A 19672-nucleotide genomic window follows, 5' to 3' on the forward strand; every position below is an offset into this window, starting at 1 on the left:
ATGTGCCCGAGATGATGACAATTGCCTACAAACGTAGTAGCCTTGCGACATTACACGCGTGTCTAGAGAGTCGGGAAGTCATTACAATAAACTAGCCATGTCTCGCTCTCTGGCAGGAGGCACTGTTGTACAAATTGTTCAGTATCGGTCTCTGGTTGTCCGACCTTGTGGAAGCAGCAGTGTCAGAGACGGTCCAGACAAGGAAGACGTGATCGCTTGAGGTTTATCCACGATGACGCACCCTTTCGTCGCTTCCTCCAACGTGCTACATCGAACATTCAGTCACAAGCCAGAAAAGGTTGTGGGCTCCTCTGGCATCAAGCTTATTTTCGAGTCTGGAAGGCATGTTTATGATGCATCGGCCGGCCCTGCAGTATCAGTGCTGGGCCACACCCGCTCTGATGTGACCGAGGCGCTGGTCCACCAGATGAACGAGTGCGCCTATATTTACTCTGGCGCGCGCTTCACCTCAACCGCCGTCGAGGACCTCGCCTCGTTCATCCTGCGGGACAGGCCTGGCGGCCTCTCCAAGGCCATCTTTGTCAATTCAGGTAGCGAGGCCACCGATGCGGCCATCAAGCTAGCCACACAGTACTGGCACGAAGTCGGACAGCCCCGGCGGCGCTTCGTGATCGCGCGCAAGCAGAGTTACCACGGTAATACCATCGGCGCGCTCTGCGTATCCGGCCACGACTCGAGGCGCTCTCTCTACCACGATTGGCTGTCTTCCAACGTCAAATTTATCGATCCTTGCTTCTCCTACCGCTTCAAGAAGTCACATGAGACAGACGAGGATTATGCAAAGCGCCTAGTTCTGCAGTTTGAGTCTCTAGTATTAGAGCTTGGGCCAGAAAATGTGTCCTCTTTCATCGCAGAGACCGTCAGCGGCACCACCTTGGGATGTGCCACTGCAGTCCAGGGGTACTTTAAGGGAATTCGGGAAGTCTGTGATAGATACGGTGTTCTCCTGATATTGGACGAAGTAAGTGTTCAATTTGAATGCCGGTATCCTGAACAAGATTAACAGGGTTCTTCTAGATCATGTGCGGAATGGGCAAGACGGGTACCATGCACGCATGGGAGCAGGAGGACATGCGTGGACCCGATATTCAAACCATTGGCAAAGCCTTAGGTGGTGGGTTTATACCTCTGTCGGGCGTGCTTCTCCATCACAAAATATTCGATGCATTGAGCAACGGCTCCAAAGGCCTCGCTCATGGGCACACATTTCAGGTGCGCAAAACTCCTCAAGTCTTACAATTGTAATGATATATAACTAATCAGTCACCAGGCTCATCCCGTAGCTTGTGCGGCTGCTTTGGCGGTGCAGAAGGCAATAGAGAACGAGAAGCTGCTGGAGAATGTGGTTGCCATGGGGGCTGTGCTCGAAGGGCTTCTAAAGGAGCATATAACGCCCCTCAATGTTGTCGGAGATGTTCGTGGCCGAGGCCTTTTCTGGTCCGTTGAGTTTATGCTCGACGGTCACGAGAGGGTACCTCTGCCGATTGAATCCAACTTCGGTGCAAGGGTAGTGGACCGCGCCTTGAACCTGGGGTTGAATATACTTGGAAATCTGGGACAGACCGGAAGCGTCTATGTGGACCATGTCATATTATCGCCAGCATACGTAGTGACCGAGGAGGAGCTGCGGCAGATTGTCAGCCTTCTCCGGACGGCTATCATGGAGACAACGGAAGAGGCTTTCAAGTGGCTCAATCGTGGGGTTATCGATGCACTAGTATAGAGCCGAATATATGGGTCGCTTGCATTGACCTCAGCGTCTAATCGTATGTTTGCTTGCTGTAAACCCGCGTGGTTTCATGATTCATAATATGCATGCAGTTATAGTCGGCCAATCGAACGACATGATACGAAGTACTGTTTTCCACAAACGCGCCAGTCTTCAAGCCATGTACAAGCAGCTGTGGGACATGTCGTATTTGAATAATATTGACCCAAGCCTCATGTGATGGCTAATTTATAACCTTTCAACTGGATTACATCCAACCAGTCTACCCTATTTCCACTCTCGTTTCCAGCACCCGCTATCCTTAGCCTCCAAAGCTCGTCGAGTATTTGGAGACATACTTCTATGTTCCGAAACCGGCGATTTTCGTTAATCACTCGCATCTTCTCTCGGATTACTGCAATATGAGCAAGTTCTTCCGCCTCACCGCCCGCCATAAAGAGTGGAAACAATAAAGTGCATTCAGGGAGACATCCGGTAGGCATATCGCGAACCTTGGCGCATATAGATTCGACATGTCTCCGGATCTTCTGGTTGAGAACTGTAGCATATGCAGCTAGATGCCTGCGTAATGTTCTGTACAAGTGCAACAAGGCAGCGTCACGATACGTCTCGGCGAGCTGGGCCAGAGAGGATCCACAGTATTGACTTGGGTATTTCCAGTCAAGCAACTCATTCTCTATAGCTCTTGCCCTATCTGAGAATTTAGCTCCGACCGCACGACCAGGTAGATGGTATGAGAACAACGGATCTTCAGATTTGGCGGCGGCGAGGTCAGCGTTAAGGTGACTGGTCTGTCCAACCAGAAATACGATCTGGCCCGCGAGGCCAAAATACGGGTCTGCTGGCTGGTCGTCCTGATCAACCCAGTAATCACCAGCTAGTATGGGCGGGCGGTCCATGGTGACGCTCGTCAGAATGTCATGATATGCAAAGTTTTTCATCAGCCACTTGCCCTCGATGGTCGCTAGTTCCGTGATGTCGCTTGAGTGCGGCGCACTACGGTCAAGAGAGAATCTCAGTGCGGTGGCACCACCAACGAGATGTTCATACCAATTTTGAACTCCGTCAGAAATGATCTCCATAGAGCACAAGGCCATGGTCACGGCGAGCCATATTTCACGCGATATCGTCGTTTCCTCGAGCTCTGTTTTCAGAAGTCTGAGTGCAGCACCTCGGTGTTGCAGTGCGACTTCCTGGAACCGGGTGTCTATTTGCGAGAGATGGATAGACGCCCAGGCTGTGAGGGTGTACATCAACGTAGTAGACTCAAAGGCCATCGGTAGGAGCACTGCGCCGCCTGATCAGCAACGCAGCCAAGCAGAGGCAGGTATCTAATCGAGGGCACACAAACCTGATAGGAAACAATTATTTTCGTAGTTGGTGCTAAGCATTGCAGCAAACGACGTGGTATAGTAGCGGAGCATGGCCCGACGACTGCTCGATGGGTCAGATCGGCTCAGGTCACCATCGAATGCGAGCCCGGTTAGCAAGGGCGTTGCATCAATACACGAGCTGGGGGCTGTCAAGGCCGAAGCTGCTGTGGGCGCGGCGGTCCTTTGTTGAGAGGCTTGTCGTACAGACCGCGGAGACTCGCGCTCACATATGAGGTTGAGGCGAGTGCAGTGGCCGCACACGGGATAACAACGGTCACACTTCTTCTTCCTTGACATGTAACCACCGTTAGCAATTGGATAGAAACGCATCTCTAGGACTGTACACCCTGACCAGCGGTGCCCCGAGTCGAAGGCTCATGATGTCTTCCGCAAGGAATGAATGGCCGATCTAGGCTGCTAGGGCCACGGACATGACGCAGATACACGGTAAGCCGATCCACCAATGGACCAAACACTTACCTTCGACGGCACGTCAAACATCCTAAGCGCTGTCGTGTATGTCCCGTTGATCTGGGCTTCCTGTTTGCCTGTGGATCTTGTAGCATGATGAGACGGGATAGGGGTGCGCACTGCGACGTCCGCGGGCGCTGTCGGCGGTGATAAGACTCCTAAAGACCGCTGCAGGTGGTGGGCAGCGATGGGCAACAATCGTCAAGAGGGAACAGAAGTCGTAGAAATCTCCATCTACTCCATGTCGACTTGAATTTGGTTAGCCATGGTGTACTAGTCTTATTGGGTTTAAAAGCCTCATTCATTGCTGCTTTGGCGGCTGCATACCTAAGGTTAGGTACCTATCTATCGAAGATGTCAAGACACTCTACATGGACTAGTCTACATCGAGTTTAAGCATGCCATACAGTACATGGTCAATGCTAACGACCAGCTCGCATACTATACCTGACTACTACCTGACTCGGGTTAGATTGGTGTGCAACGCCCTAGAGACGCAACGGGGCGACGGGCGCCAATGGCGCTCAATCGCGGACGCTTTACCCACGATAACAAGCAGACTTTGGTCCCACCAGCACACATTCGTACGAGAGCCGAGTGTGTTGCACCAAGGTAGAGAATACGTTTATATACTTTCTAGACTAAGGTAGAGAATACGTTTATATACTTTCTAGAAACCAGTCAAATTACTGCCCTCCAAATCGACCGGGACAAATAACATTTCTAGTAAACGTACTTATACTGTTCGACTGCACTTGAACCTTTCTAGGTCTGCTCAATCAATCCCAGAAGCCACCCCCCTTGCCTATTCGTACCTCGTCAGTCGTTCACCATGGCCATCAACCATAACAACGGAACTGTGACCCTGACACCATTCGCCCCCGCCGCACAGGATAAATCGAAAGGCATAGCTGTGCGAGATAATACAGCTGTTGCATATCGCGGCCCGCCCCTACCTTCAGTTCCCGATGATATCGTTGTTCCGGGCATTTTCGACTTGAACTGCGACGAGCGTCTATGGATTCCTCAGGCTCCAGATGTGTGGTTCCGTCCCCTCGTCTTCAATGTGTCACAGGGCTACTTTGTCAACATCCTACGTGTGCGCAAGTCGGGTGTCCTGTCTCGCCATCGTCATGCCGGCCCAGTGCACGCCATCGTCCTAAAAGGCCGCTGGCACTACCTAGAGCATCCATGGTGGGCAACCGAAGGCGGCTTCGCTTTCGAGCCCCCGGGCGATATTCACACTTTGGAGGTTCCTGATGATGTGGAGGAAATGGTTACCTTATTCCATGTGACGGGTGCTTACATTTATGTGGACCCGGATGGCAACCCTACGGGCGTTGAAGATGTGTTTAGCAAGCTTGATAATGCTAGGAGGCACTATGAGGCAGTCGGCCTGGGTGCCACTTTTGCGGACCAGTTCATTCGATAGATTTCGATCTGTCGGGTTGGCTGGATAGGGCAGCATAATCCAAGTCTTCATTCCGTATGCATACTGTCATACGCATCAAGTTTCTAGAATCTTGTGCAGGGTTTGTCCGCGGGGCTGAGCCTTCACAGCAAATTCCTCCGCTCCCGATTATTGTTCAAAGTGCCAACTTTCTTCTCTTAATCAACTTCGCTCAGTAGCAGAATTTTTTTTTTTTTTTTTGGTGCAACTATGTGATGATTGCATTGTGAGGTGGTACAATTTATCTGCATGGGACATTTTGGACGAATAAACCACTTCTTAGATGTGCTCGATAGATCCATTCTTCGCCTGGCTAATCTGCTCCAAAGCTTCTCTGGCCGCAGCGGCATTACCCAGTGCACTTGGTAAGTCTGAATGAATACAAATAGTAAATGATTGTCTTTCGAATCCTGGGCTTACAGCGGAGCCGATTGAACTTACGACTTCACCCCTCAAAGTAAAATCACGAATTCGGCGGTTGACCAAATCCGGGGTGACTGGGGCATACTCGCCGATTAGATTCAGCCCACCCTGGACATCGTAGTCGATGTCCGGATAGATTTCAGGAAGTAATGGTACGCCCAGACGATAACGCGCCTCGGACATGCCGGCCGTCTGGAGGCCGTAGATGGGCACGTCGAACACACGAACAGCTCGAAGTAATGCCTCCAAGACTTTGGGCTCACGCTGAACCTGAAAGTACAATTCACCAAGCGGCTTGACGTGGTAGACTTGCATCCCCTCCGTCTTCAGCATGGTAGCGAGGGCTTAAACTGGGTAGAGAACTGGGGCATACATATCATCGGGGGCTATCGTCATCTATCAATGTCCGAAGCCAAAAACCTCAGGGCATACAGGGATGGGCGCCCAAACGAACACCATGCTGCTTGGCTAGACGAATAGTGTTGACCATGATGGAAGGGTCGCCCGCGTGATAGTCACAAGCTACATTAGCCACATCCACGAGTCGCATCACTTCTTCATCCGGACCCTGCCAATTATCTTACAAGTCAGTCAATGAGATCCTATTGTAGTCTGTCTACTAAGGTCACCATTTCCACCATGCTGATTGCGGGACATATACGCCACTCAGCTTTGCTGGCCGCAAGCTTCACAAATGATGATGATTTAAGATATGGTGGAAAAGGACACGGGATGAATGGGTAACTATACAGATCCTCTGCACTCACCATCTTCCATCTTCCAAAGCCCTCCTCCATGTCACAGTTTACCTCCAATCGACGTGCGCCACCCATGGTTGCATCTTCGTGCTCGGCCGGCGGAGAAGATCTTGGTGTGTGAAGACTGATTCCCTAAACGTATACTGCCATGAACACAAGTCATTCGACGATATGACCACGGGTTGTGAAGTTATGCTACCTAGGTAGGCAAAGAGCCATTTATAGTTTGACTGGTTCGCCAGAGTTGCCCCGAAGATAAATGCGTCTGACAACTGACTACCGCCGGGACAACCCGCCCCCCCCCCCCTCTCTTTCTCTCTTCCACAGCGCTTGACTTTGAATTGGTATGATGTTGAGCTTGGCACTTGAGTCTTAGAGAAATAGCCTAGGTAGGAAAACTCTCATTACGCAACCATAGATCTCGTCTGCACTGTATGTACAAATGCAATCTCATAATAAATTAAATCAGATTCAGCTTACTGACGGTTCTCCGAGGGTTTACTAGATGCTTATATCGAGTATTATGGATACAAGCACGATAGTTCTGAGATCAGTTAGATACACTAAAACCGTTCCATTATGCTAGCCTAGTTCCGCTTTCTCCTTGTCAAGATACGCAATGCCGCCCATGGCGCCAATCGATTGGCTGAGGTCAATATATCGGGTATAGTGCGAAAGCACTGAACCTGTTTTTACTGAACTTGATTCTTTATTGAAACCGATCTCTAAAGACATCTGATAGTTGAAGGACTTTATTAAGGGGCTGCAAACCATATATTACAAATGATCTGCTTGTCCTGGTTATCACTCTTCGCGTCAGAGCGAATTATAAGAACGAGCACACCATTGTTTTATCCCGCTACGATTCAAGAAACACTCTTCATCAGTTTGAGCTCAACAATGGCCGAAATCGCTTCATCCTTCGAAAATGTTAATATCCGATCGTTTCCGAAAAAGGAGCTTGACCCGGTTTCAAGAATGGAGAGCTTGCAGCCTGGTTTCACCGAGCGTTCACTTGCCCCGAACGAAGAGACTCACCGTGGATTCAAGCCGCGACATGCGCAAATGATCGCGATAGGAGGTGCCATAGGCACGTCTCTATTTCTGGGAAGCGGTATGGTCCTGAGAGTAGGCGGTCCGGGGTTTCTCCTATTGTCCTACGCTTTGAACTGCCTCATCGTCTACGGAATAATGACCGCCATTGCTGAAGTCGCAACTTATTCACCTGTCCCTGGGGCAACAATGAGCTATTTTGCAGACAGATATGTCTCCCGCAGCTTTGGTGTGGCCCTCGGCTATCTCTACTGGTACTCTCTTGGAATACTCGTTCCCTACGAACTCACGGCCACGACACTTCTCATGAGTTACTGGAACCCGACAGTGAGCCCCGCTTTGTGGATGTCGATTATATTGCTCGGTATCATTATCGTCAATTTCCTTCCTGTCAGCTACTATGGAGAAGTCGAGTTCTGGAGCGCCGGACTCAAAGTACTGTTGATCATCGGCTTGATTTGCTTTTCATTCATACTATGCGTTGGAGGCGGACCCTCACATGATCGATTGGGGTTTCGATATTGGGTCACTCCAGGGGCGACCAAGACCTATATCCTAGAAGGCGGTGTGGGTCGCTTGATTGCCTGCCTTCAGTGCTTCGTGCTGGCGTCATTCGCATTTGTCTTGGCTCCAGAACAACTCATTGTCACTGTAGGCGAGATGCAGTCGGCCGAGGTGAACCTCCCCAAGGCGTCACGCAGGTACTTTTGGCGCTTGCTGCTGCTCTTTATTCCAACCGTCGTTGGCATCGGCGTTGTCTGTCCATCAAATGCAGAGGATCTTGACTCCTCGGGAGCATCAAGCTCCCCGTTCGTCATCGCCATTCGTATCGCCGGCATCCCCGCTCTGGATAGTATTGTCAACGCCCTGGTCCTCTCTTCTGCAATCACAGCAGCCAACGCATTCTTGTACTCTTCGTCTCGGAATTTATACTCCCTCGCTGTTGCCAGGAACGCCCCTTCCATCTTCAGGCGTTGCAACAAGCATGGGCTACCATACATATCTGTTGCTACGAGCGCCTTGTTTGGCGGACTTGCCTATATGAGCCTATCTTCAACGAGCTTGACAGTATTCAACTGGCTTATCAACCTCACAAACACCTCCGGGTATATTAGTTGGATTGGCTGCTCGATCATATATTTCAGATTCCGTAAGTCTTGTGATTATAAGGAAATCACCCCTCCATATCGATCGCGACTACAACCTTGGGCCGTGTATTTCAGTTTGTTTGCATCGTTGTTGCTACTTTTCCTCAACGGCTTTACCGTCTTTTTCCCATCTCAATGGTCTTATGAGAGCTTCTTGACCTCGTATATCGGTATTCCTGCTTTTCTGGCCATATACATTTGTCATCGATGCTCAACTTGGAACGATCCCTGGTTAAAGGCGATCAACGACATTGAGATGTAAAGTTGGCTTCAGGACACACAATATGTTCCGACCCTAGAATAATACGAGTAGCTGTGCTAGTGTTTTCATTTGCTCTTATAAGTCTAGATGTATATTCATTTAAAGCTGCAAGCGAATTCTTGTCCCATTCTCGAGCAAATAGTATTTTCACCACGAAGTGTTCCAGAAGTCAATTGTGCCTGTTCCCCCTTGCCTTCTGCAACGACTGGCTTACCGAAATACGCGAATACGGATTGGCTAGTCTGTAAGCCAAAAAAGACTGCATACGTACGGTATAACCATACTTGAATGCTTTGAGTAACCGCGAGAGTCATTTCTTCGCGCGCACTCTCTTTTGTAAACATCGCAAACTCAGTAGAAACACGATAATTGAATTTAAATAGACGCGCATCGAAACTATTTTTGGAACTCAATTCTTGTTTCTGGAATACACTCTAGAAAGTCGCTCTGAAAGACTCCAGCACTTGTTTGGAAACCAGGCTTCATCTCGTCTGCCAGGACTCTTCTCGCTGCCTCCACAGAGGCCAATGCAGTGAATGTGTACCCATTGACAGTATGAAGTACAGCTCTAATCACGGTCTCATCGTCGCCAGTGACCAGTATCGCTGCAGAGTAAGGGTTCGATTGTCTCTGCGCATGCGTAGGACCGTCGGGAAGCGACTCCAGATCTGGAATAGGAGATGGATCCCCTGACACGTTGATAAACGTGCGGATGTTCTTAACACTTGTTAATTTCCAGAGCGTGATGACATCAGCAAGGGTAAACTGATGACTGATGACTGCACCCCGTCCGTCGGCGAAATCAAAGATCGCTGTAGTCGCTTCATCGACCTGTTGCAGAATGCCGCTCGCTCGCTCCAGGCACTCTGTTGACATGTTTTCTTTCGCGCTAATGGCCGATCCCTTCGACATTGGCCCAGAGGCATGGAGCGCGATATCGATACTCTGGGGACCATGGACATGTCCTAGGGCATGGCGCGCGAGAAATCCGAGCATGGTAACACTGCCGCCACAACCTGGCAACATCATGACGTTGCGTCTTACTGCTTCCTCGTCGAGCTCCTGAGCGAGTCTGTAGCTGTCGAGCTCTGCGGCAGTATCAAGGTAGTGCACGCCATTCCGTAGGCATGCTTCGATGAGAGGCTTGGCCGTGTAAAGAAAAGGCCCAGCGCAATTCAGCAGTACAGTCATGTTCTTGAGACCTTGATCTACATCATGAGGGGTGTCGAGGTCAAAGACTCGACATGCCAGGTTTGCAGTGTTGGCATACGCCTCGGCCTTTTCCTTATTTCGTCCGGCGATGAGAAATGGCAGTTGGATGCTCTTTGCGTATTCGACTATAAGTCGGCCCGTGTACCCAGTGGCACCGTAAATCAATAGTGATGCCATGGAAAAGCCAAACCTGTTTCTTACTTTGACAAAGCTTGAACGTGTGATGATTACTACCTAGCTGTCCACCATCAGCCCAGGGATGGACTGATTTGGCTTCGCACAAAAGACAGCATTTGGAAAGCACTGCATGCTTATAAATCATAGATGATGAATAAGCTACACGGCCTCATTCCGCTCTTGGTGCGATGAGTATAAGTCCAAAGTCCGAGGTGAGACTTTCCAGGCAGCAGCCAGTTCCGGTACTAATCCGCCTACCTGTCGCTTATTGGATTAAAATCTTATCATCTTCTTGTCTTAGCTAATCTCCGATGTCTTTATATCAAGAAATCTAATTATCAATCGACCAAGCCAATATTCAAGCATGCCTGTTTTGTGTCCCGCCATCAATCTGGCCCAAGATTCTTCCAAGAAGGTTGCATCAACTCATGAATGTCTCGCGCACTACAAAACAAAATTGGTCTTGATTTGCTAATGTCATTTGGAGTACTTGAACTTGTGGCTGGAGACCCAAAGGATATTAAAAATTATATCCCAAGATTCATGACAGATTCTTGGTTGTGCCGCCAGCCATGGTTTTTAAATCCGTAATGATGCGCCAGGCGGCCGCCCGGTTGATGCTATGATTATTATCGCACCCATAGGAGCACTTTGGTGCTCACACGTGTCTCGTACGCGACACCACATTGCCAGCATTGCGATCAAGGGGCCAACCTTGAACTCTCGTGAACAATGTACTTGGCACGGCACCGCGGGCGTTGTGATTCGCCCATGCCCTGTCTCAACCGCAGCCACGGCTGGGCCTTCATGCATGCCAATGAAGCGAGCTGAGAAGGAAGAGCTGAATTCGTTACCGAGAGACCCCAAATGCTCCCCAACCTCTGATAAGCAACTTTGCCCGGCTTCTATGTGACTGGGTACGGAGCCCGATTTATCATATCCGGGCCCTCCTCCACCTTGACAGGACAATTCGTTCGACCAGGCGAGTTTGTCGTGGGCGACAACTAATCCCCCTTTACAACAACACAGAAATGGCGTTATAACTGTGCGAAAAACATCTATGAAAATCCTTTCGCGGCCATGTCGAATGCGACTTGCGTCTTCATATTAGTCTGTCTCATTGTGGTTGTACAAGGACAGAACTGTAGCATTCCACCGTTGTCTCTTGCGATTCAGAACACGACATTCAGCGATGGCATCGCGGTCAACCGGGGCGTCCAGACTTTGCTCGGGGGCCAGTTACTCGGATTACGTCTTTCGCTCAGCCAAAACAACACGCGTGTACGAAACGCACGAGACTGCTCTGTGATCCCAGCAAACTTCTCTGCATGCCAGGGAGCTTCGGGAGGCGTCTTCAACGTCGCTAACAACTCATTCACGCAAGTTCCTCTCAGCAAATGGAATGTCTCTGTGGTAGATCGCCATCCGCAGGACGCGACAATCATATACGGGTACAGCTCATCTGAGTTTCCAGATAGCGCGGCAACCATTGATGAGCTACCGTTTGAGGTCTGGGCCGACGCAAATGCTGCGAATAAGTCCGAGTTGGCCCTGGGTCCAAGCTCGTCCTTCTTTCAGCGTCTTGTCGAGGCATCGTGGGCGCCTACTCGTAACTTTGGGATCTACCATGGATCGAGGTCGCAAAATCAGGCGAGAGACGGTGAGCTTGTCATTGGCGGCATAGACGTGGCCAGATTTGACGCGTCAACACCACCCCAAGAATTCCCGATAGCCGCATACGGGGCGTCAACAGACTGTCCTCTACAGGTCATGCTTTCGGACGTCGTTCTGACCAATGTCAATGGTAACTTCTCCCTGTTCAAAGACCCGGCTGCCAGAGTACCGGCCTGCATCGATACTATCCAGAACGCCTTTACCTTTACGAAGGCCATGTACGCGGAATGGGCTCAGCTGACTCAACACATTGATTATGACGGATCCAACTACACGGCGCAAACATACCCAGCCGACAGGGAACCTCTTATCGGGCACTTGACCGTCACCTTGTCCAACGGTTATACCTCGGTGATTCCGCACTACGAACTCGTCTCGCAACAACGCGGATCTGATGCCCAGGGCAAGTATTCAGTCACGAACGCGTCCCGCATCATGGCAGCAGTCCAGACGGGCCAGGGCGATCTGGGAGTGGATGTTCCTCTGCTGGGCGGAACTTTCTTATCCCAAAACTACCTGCGCGTCGACTATGACCAGAACAAATTCTGGCTATCAAAAGCCATCATTGATGACTCGGTCTCTCCATCCATCGAGACCACCTGCGAGCAGACATCCGTAGTAGCAGGTAATTCCGGACAGGGCGCCTCGGTGAGTAGTGCCAGCAATGATATCGGCCTCAAAGTCGGCTTACCCGTGGCCTTTGTCGTCGTTGCAACGGGCTTGTTTGGGTTCTGGTTATTCAAAAGGCGCTCCAACTCAATAATTACAGGGCAAACCGATACACCAAAGCCGTTTCGGAAAGGCTTCATCTTTGCCGCAAAGTCAAAATCTGGGTCTCGCCGCGATACGGTCGACGACCAGCCAATCTCGCCCGACTTTCGACCCCGGGAAGTCTCCGAGGTAGAGACTATAGAAAAGCCGATGCAGCTCACCACCAATACTGCGGAAGTGGATAGATTTGAGAGATGGACAGCAGAACCCGCGGAGCTTGCCTCGCCTACCGGACTTGGCAAGTAGACACTCTCGTCCATGCAGAAATACACGTGTCCGGGGCGGAGATCTCAATGAACATTGATGCAGACAATGATTCTGGTGATTCTACGCTCCGGCTCGCGAGTGATATATTGCGTGAGAGTGGAAAATACGATCCAAGTCTCATGACCTTCCTTGCGAAACCATTCCTTCATCTGGTTCATCTGGGTCATCTGTCCAGCAGCGGTGCTCTTCATCAATGACGATGAATGATGAATCTTGGAGACCCGCTTCGACTCTCTCGCAGCCGCATGCGACAGTCTGGGAAATCCTGAGGGGTTCAAATCTGCACCATTTGTAATTATTCTCCAAGTCGAGCGTCAAGAACGGTATATCTGATTCAGCAGCGCATGCGCGTCACTGGGATTCTTCAGCGTCGGTATCACTGCCATTTCCAGGATCTTCTCGCAACACTTCGACCTATACGCTCGTGGCGTGTGAATGTCGCACCGCAAATTCTGGGTGTAAAGAGTATAGGAATGATAGAGATGCTCCGCGGCATGTCTAAGATGTAGGTAGATTTCCGAGATGTCTTCGGTCCGCTTCGCATAACGCAATTTATACCGCGTGGTAAAGCTACCCTTACATGGTTTGGAGTTCGAACGCAACTGGGCATTAGTACATGGCCTGAAGGCTGAACAACGTTTCCTAGGCCTTGGAGCTTGGGCCGCGCTGTTGACGAGTAGGCTGCGTCATCTAGAATTTTCATGCACTGCCGATTCAGAAAAGCTTAGGGATTTGGGGGACATTGATGTCATCATTGCGCCCATATTATGAGATAGACCAAGTTTATACTCGATCTGAAGAGAAAAGGATGTTTCGTTCTGAAGAACTGAAGAAGAAAAGAATATTGGCATGATTGAATCTTGTAGTTCCACCACAAGAACTGTTACGCCCACGGATCACGACAGGGAATGTAGAGAAAAGGTGACATCAAGACCTCTTCTATTGCCTGTGCCATTGCGAGCGAAATCAAACGCTACGCGGGAGAATTCCCAAGCACGAGATGGCTATCGTTGGCTCCTACCCAGAATGAGGCGAGTGCATACTCCAGGAACCTCATCAATAAGGAGAGCATATGCGCTTCTGGAATTATACCCCTTTGAGATGAATCAAGCCGCCTACTAATCATCAAGTTGACTGCTTGTGAAAATGAAGGCAGCAATCCAGACAAGTAGAATCGATTCATGACAGCTTGCAAATTTCCCATTTACTCCATGCCGGGGCCGGAAAGCTGAACCCGATCATCACCAGTCATCGTCCAACTTGTTCCACGGTTTGAGTACAATTGCCTCAACTCGTTTGCATTCATGGTTTCCCCCATATGGGGCCATGCCCTTTGGCCGTAGAATCTCATCATTACGGTTTGAGCGCCCCATATGGATAGAAGCTGTGGGTCTCGGTACTGGACAGCACCGGACACTTGGTTGCGTTGCAATTCGTCCATTGCAGGATATCGGAGGCAACCCAATGATGCATGTCTCTGGGCTTTGGACTTAAAGAACTGCATGACAACGTTCTCGAATGGGATTCTGTCATGGCCTCACTCGTCTCTGTCGCTTCCCACTTGACGCAGGACGGCCTTCAGAATTGAGTCTTGCGGAATCGCGATCACCACGTCTCTTCTGCGGGACTGTCGAACCCATCGTGGGGGTCATTGTCGAGCCAGTACTTGACTCTAGAAAGTATGGCCGGTGGATAGCTTCCGTATCCGAGTGATTTCTCAATAAAAGAGCTCTACCAGAACACCTGGCTCGTGGGCGTGTTTCTGGTGCGTCTTGTGAAGAAAAGGACATACATGGTGCTGGTCGTATTCATGCGCTCTTGGTACACCTTGATGTTTTCATGATTGATATGGGAAAGAGGGTCATTGGTCCCTAGACTAGGTAATTTCTACGAGAAGATCAAGGTCATCTGCCTGACATTGGGTACGCTGACACGTCATGTGCAGTTCGAATGTGACCGACTAATTGATCGGTTGGCCGTTCTAAAGAACAGGTTAGTATTCCATCTCTCCTTGTTTTCTTGGCATATGATGAAAGCGCAAATGTATTGGAAAGGTATCCTGTATGCTACCGTCGCGTTGCTCGAATGTATGGTCGTAACTTGTACGTAGTCCTGGCCTTTGGTATCTTGTGGCAGAATGACTGAAAAGGCACTGGAGAGAGAGAGTGTTTAGGCAATCTCATTCTAGACTTCAACCAGCAGACTCTCTGAAGACTATAAGAGGGAAAAGAAAAAGAAAAGAGATAGGATCCAAGCAAGGATGTGCATGGTTGGGAGTCATCTAAGCCTCGGAACAGTGCGCTGCTGCTGGTCGGCTTAAGTCTGTCCTCCTTGTCCTCGTTATTGGATTCATTCTCCTTGAAGAAGCATCTCTCAGAGCCTTGCGGTATCGCCGGCAACCAACGGCAACGGCTTGTTTGAGCTCATACTCGACCGAATTCGGCTGCTGGTGCTTTGAAAGTCAAATACCCGGCTTCATACGTTTCGTATAAAGTTGATTATGTATGGTTTGCCCATTCTGAAGTCCCCATTGCTCGAATTCATCTAGAACAGCAGCCTTGTTTCCTAGGCCCATGAAATTAATTGTTTGACGTGCAGTTGTCATTTTGGAAAAGTCATGAATAGTGTGGCAATCAAAGTAACAAACAGGGGAATTGGATCAACGGTGAAAAGTCTGGAGCTGTGAACTCTTTTCTGGTGTTACTTGGAAGAAGACTAGAAGCACCAGCTGAGCACGAGACCATTAATCCATATCCATTGCGTCCTCGTCGTTGACGCTCGTCCAAGAGAAAAGTTGCACCAGGTGGCTGTTGGCGGGTGTTGTGTAGGTATATTCTGAACATTGATATGTAAATCTGGCACGCAGATTGGGCCGTTGAATATAGACATGGGCCTCTCGTGACCGAGATTGTATCACACCATAAGCCATGGTGTGGAACTTGCTTGTACGTAATCGCACACAGCTAGCCAGCTGCTCTGGGCACCTTGAGTCTCAGGATGCATCGGTCCACAGGTCCAACTCCTTCTCCGATCGAGGCGAGTTGTATACATCATGTGTGTAGACAGTGAAGAGTTTCCGTCCACGCTGGTTACAAACACTCTAGATAATAAAGCCAGGGTAGATAAGATGGTCGACATGGAACAGGGGTATTGGCGCCATGATCAAGTCATTTCTTGGACCCAAGGTTGGACCCAAGATTCCCAGCCATCGGCTCGTGTGGATGTTCCACCACATTCGATTGTCGGTCGAGACAAGGTGTAAAAAGAATGGTCTTTTCAACTCAGCTTGGCATCGATTGTCGCTCTTTGATTCGAGAGATAGATTGCCGCATGCAAGGCTCCGAGCTGTTGGTGTATCGGTATCAGCTCTGTTGTGACTAGACGCTAGTAGATGGAAGATGAGGAGGGAAGGGGAAAGCTTCCAAGGCAGCCCAGCATTGACGATGCCTCTCGCTGGATGTACTTGTAGGCTTCGGGTGTCTTGTAACTAAGCATGAGTGTATAGCTTATTGTGTCTTTGGTCAAAGATGAAGAGAGGGGGTCGGCCCTCCGAGGGCAGATTTGTGTTCAGGAGTTTTGGACTTGTATGGATATCATGAATAAAAGTATCCAACAATTTGGGAAAGACCATCTTATATATTAGTTTCTTTGGCGCATATTAGTCAGTCTGGATCTCTTTCTCTGAGACCTAACGCAAACACAAGCAAAATCGATTAGTGACTGTTTGATGCTCCAACCACAAGGTGTAGGTCATTGTGCTGGGATCCAACTAGTTATTCAGGTTTCAACAAGCAGAAATCACAAAGAAGATTGCCTTCGAAATCAAACAGAAACATACCAACGGTGGAAAGTAAATGAACAGAAAAGAAGTTGTTCGTTCAAGTTGGTCGTGATTGTGGTCATTCAATGTACTCACCATGTCGGCAATAGAATGAGAAAGGCTTTCCCAAGAGCAAACAACGGCTAGTTTGCAAAGGACTGCATGTGACAGATGAAATCTGTATGAGACATCAACTTTCATGGCCACGTCAATCATGATTGCCATGCTCAACTGTATTGAAAAGTATGACACATGATCAAGATTGTGTATCAAGAGGAAGAAAGGATACATGGTACATCTTTTGATTTGCTTCTACTCCTTGATTTATCGATGACCGTATGCACCTTTGGTAATAGACAGGGGATGCCTCGGCTCATCACCAATCTCCTCCATCTTGGCCTCCAGCAGTGCAGTCATACCAGCCACCACATGACTGTACTCTGGGGAGTGATAGACATTAAACAATTCCAGCGGGTCTTTTTCGCAGTCAAACAATTCCCACTCCTTTTCCTTGAAATCCGTGCCAGGTCGAGCTCCCGCAGCGCCGAGGGCTTCATTGTACCAGTAAATCAGCTTGTACCGCTGGTTGCGCACGCCATAGTGCGCCAGCGCATTGTGAATAATGTCATTATTCATCCAGTACCGGTGGTAAGCGACTTGCTGCCAGCCCGGGGGCGCCTGACCCCGGGCCTGCAGAATGGCACGGAACGAGACGCCCTGCATATACGACGGTATGCGCAAGCCCGCGTAATCGAGCCAGGTGGGCGCAAAGTCGACGTTGCTGATAATGTCGTCGGAAATGCTGCCCGCGGCGATCTCGGGCGGGTACCGGATCAGAAACGGCATCTGGAAGCTCTCCTCGTACATGAAGCGCTTGTCAAACCAGCCGTGCTCGCCGAGGAAGAAGCCCTGGTCGGAGCTGTAGATTACCATGGTGTTCTCCGCCAGACCATGTTCGTCGAGATAATACAGCATGCGCCCGACATTGTCATCTATAGACTGAATCGTGCGCAGGTATCGTTGCATGTACCTCTGAAACTTGAAGACGGCCAATTCCTCTGGCGTGGCAAAGGTAAAGACTGTTCCGTCCTGCTTGTCAATCAAACGTATACCGGAAACATCATTGGGCGAGGGAATCTTTCTGTCAATGCTGGAAGACCCCGGGAAGAAGCGTTCCCCCACCTCATCGCCTCCCTCTGGCTGCGCCAGCCCGAGATCAAAGTAGGTCATGTCCTCGGCGACGCGCATCTTGGCCAGCTTGGCAGCCTTGGCCCTGTTCTTGTAGTCATCGTCAAACGTCTCGGGGACCCGTATCGGCTCCTTGTAGAGATCTTTGTGCTTGGGATGGAATTCCCACGAGCGATGCGGCGCCTTGTGGTGGCACATGAGGAAAAAGGGCTGATCTTTTTCCTGAGCCCGGACCGAATCAATCCACTGCAGACTCTTGTCGGTGATGATGTCGGTAGCATAACCAGATTCTCTACGTTTTCCATCGCGGTCAATAAATTGAGGATCCCAGTAGTCTCCTTGGCCGGGCAAAATTGACCATTCGTCAAAGCCCGACGGCTCGTGATCGCTACCTTCGCCGAGATGCCATTTTCCTGCACGTCAGACGATGGTTTGTTAGCAAAATAACTACCATTTATTCATGGTGCACATTAAACATACCAATCATGGCAGTTGTGTATCCTCCAGTTCTCAAAGCTTTTGCCACATTGGGCAGATGCGTGTTGATCTTGTCGTCCAGGGTCAAAACACCATTGACATGATTATGCATTCCCGTGAGAATAGTGGCACGCGAGGGGGTGCAGATTGAGTTGGTTACATAGCAGTGATTGAACTTCATTCCTTCGTGAGCCAGCCTGTCAATGTTGGGCGTGTGGTTAATGCCCGCACCATAGCAGCTAATGGCTTTCGAGGCATGATCATCTGCCAGTATAAAGATGATGTTGGGTCGTTTTGCATTGGCCCGCTTCGTCATGGTGAAGAGGCTGCAAATTTTATGGCTGAGAACAACTAAGTTTCAGACAATGTGCGCTGCTATGGTTTTCGGTTGAGACGAGCGTGGTGCTCTGCCACAATTTGCAGTGGGTTGCTGTATAGTCGTTGCGAAACCTGCAGCCGCATGGAAATGCGGGCGATGAGAGTAAAGACCTCTGTGAAGTGACGTTGCAGAAACTGTAGATACCAACGAAAGTGAAATGGTCTTCTCTAGATCACGAGCAAGTCCGCAGTCGGCCATCTGCCTCGGATCGGATTAGTGTGCAGCGCATAGCATTGAGTGCTGGAAAAGTGGACATGGGCAACGAGGATCGTGAGGGGATTCGGAAGTCGGTCGGTCTTCATCGTGATTGAGCGGATTCCTCCGAGCCCCGGCATTCAGGAGGATCAGCAGTCCCCGGCCGAGACTTGGCTGGGAGGATATCGCGCCGGATTTCCTATGACGCCGACAAGAAATAGCCCAACGTTTATTTCCGCCTCGCTGGGCGATTCTTCGTCCTTGATGATGAATATGTTTTAGCTCTGAAAAAAAGATTCGCCTGTACTTCTCATTTTGCTTGAAGCTTTTATTGGCGTACAGTGGACGTGGACCCTGGAAGCCAAAGACTAAAAGCTACAGAGGGCCGGTTGAGCTTAATGGTATGAAACATCAAGGAATGGTGTATTCATTGAATTGAGTTGTCCAGCCACCTTGATTTCTTTCTCTGTGCGACCTCTTCTATAGGCTTAATTGCTGGACGTCATGATCATCAGCAATTCATGCAGTTTCATCTCAGATTTAGGAATATAGATGCATTCAGGGTGCCTGTCAGTCTTGATAAGATGTAGCTGCATGCGTTCAGCTACAGTATGTATCCACCGAGATATAGTGAGTGCATGGGCGCTGCAGCCGCCACCAAACCTGTCATCCCACGTTCGTTCAAATGGCATGGCTTTGATCTTCCGTCAAATGAGGATGTTGCAATCTTTTTGCACAAGTCTGGCGAATGTTCCCTCGTGGGATTCATGATGGAAATTTCCGAGCTCAATGCATTTATTCTTGATGATCCGATTGGTGAAAGA

At 49.7% G+C, this 19672-nt stretch overlaps 9 protein-coding genes across 9 annotated transcripts; 4 read left to right on the forward strand and 5 right to left on the reverse strand.

Moving 5' to 3' along the window:
* Positions 1 to 232: 232 nt before the first annotated feature.
* PFICI_06095 (uncharacterized protein) lies at positions 233 to 1744 on the forward strand (the record flags this gene model as incomplete). The annotated part of the gene is made up of 3 exons (XM_007834676.1): positions 233 to 982; positions 1039 to 1233; positions 1292 to 1744. 3 exons carry the CDS (start codon positions 233 to 235, stop codon positions 1742 to 1744), a joined length of 1398 nt encoding a protein of 465 aa, XP_007832867.1.
* Positions 1745 to 1962: 218 nt separating this feature from the next.
* On the reverse strand, positions 1963 to 3027 carry PFICI_06096 (uncharacterized protein; the record flags this gene model as incomplete). The annotated part of the gene is made up of 1 exon (XM_007834677.1): positions 1963 to 3027. One exon carries the CDS (start codon positions 3025 to 3027, stop codon positions 1963 to 1965), a length of 1065 nt encoding a protein of 354 aa, XP_007832868.1.
* A 54-nt stretch (positions 3028 to 3081) lies between these two features.
* On the reverse strand, positions 3082 to 3453 carry PFICI_06097 (uncharacterized protein; the record flags this gene model as incomplete). The annotated part of the gene is made up of 1 exon (XM_007834678.1): positions 3082 to 3453. The coding sequence occupies one exon, from the start codon at positions 3451 to 3453 to the stop codon at positions 3082 to 3084; it is 372 nt and encodes a 123-aa protein (XP_007832869.1).
* Positions 3454 to 4426: 973 nt separating this feature from the next.
* PFICI_06098 (uncharacterized protein) lies at positions 4427 to 5026 on the forward strand (the record flags this gene model as incomplete). The annotated part of the gene is made up of 1 exon (XM_007834679.1): positions 4427 to 5026. The coding sequence occupies one exon, from the start codon at positions 4427 to 4429 to the stop codon at positions 5024 to 5026; it is 600 nt and encodes a 199-aa protein (XP_007832870.1).
* Positions 5027 to 5323: 297 nt separating this feature from the next.
* On the reverse strand, positions 5324 to 5800 carry PFICI_06099 (uncharacterized protein; the record flags this gene model as incomplete). Its single annotated transcript, XM_007834680.1, has 1 exon — positions 5324 to 5800. One exon carries the CDS (start codon positions 5798 to 5800, stop codon positions 5324 to 5326), a length of 477 nt encoding a protein of 158 aa, XP_007832871.1.
* Positions 5801 to 7125: 1325 nt separating this feature from the next.
* Positions 7126 to 8688, forward strand: PFICI_06100 (uncharacterized protein; the record flags this gene model as incomplete). Its single annotated transcript, XM_007834681.1, has 1 exon — positions 7126 to 8688. The coding sequence occupies one exon, from the start codon at positions 7126 to 7128 to the stop codon at positions 8686 to 8688; it is 1563 nt and encodes a 520-aa protein (XP_007832872.1).
* A 396-nt stretch (positions 8689 to 9084) lies between these two features.
* Positions 9085 to 10077, reverse strand: PFICI_06101 (uncharacterized protein; the record flags this gene model as incomplete). Its single annotated transcript, XM_007834682.1, has 1 exon — positions 9085 to 10077. The coding sequence occupies one exon, from the start codon at positions 10075 to 10077 to the stop codon at positions 9085 to 9087; it is 993 nt and encodes a 330-aa protein (XP_007832873.1).
* Positions 10078 to 11157: 1080 nt separating this feature from the next.
* PFICI_06102 (uncharacterized protein) lies at positions 11158 to 12768 on the forward strand (the record flags this gene model as incomplete). The annotated part of the gene is made up of 1 exon (XM_007834683.1): positions 11158 to 12768. One exon carries the CDS (start codon positions 11158 to 11160, stop codon positions 12766 to 12768), a length of 1611 nt encoding a protein of 536 aa, XP_007832874.1.
* A 4165-nt stretch (positions 12769 to 16933) lies between these two features.
* On the reverse strand, positions 16934 to 18590 carry PFICI_06103 (uncharacterized protein; the record flags this gene model as incomplete). The annotated part of the gene is made up of 2 exons (XM_007834684.1): positions 16934 to 18210; positions 18278 to 18590. 2 exons carry the CDS (start codon positions 18588 to 18590, stop codon positions 16934 to 16936), a joined length of 1590 nt encoding a protein of 529 aa, XP_007832875.1.
* Positions 18591 to 19672: the final 1082 nt, after the last annotated feature.

The sequence above is a fragment of the Pestalotiopsis fici genome, assembly GCF_000516985.1.
Source record: "Pestalotiopsis fici W106-1 unplaced genomic scaffold PFICI_Scf_4, whole genome shotgun sequence".
NCBI classification, from domain to species: domain Eukaryota; kingdom Fungi; phylum Ascomycota; class Sordariomycetes; order Amphisphaeriales; family Sporocadaceae; genus Pestalotiopsis; species Pestalotiopsis fici.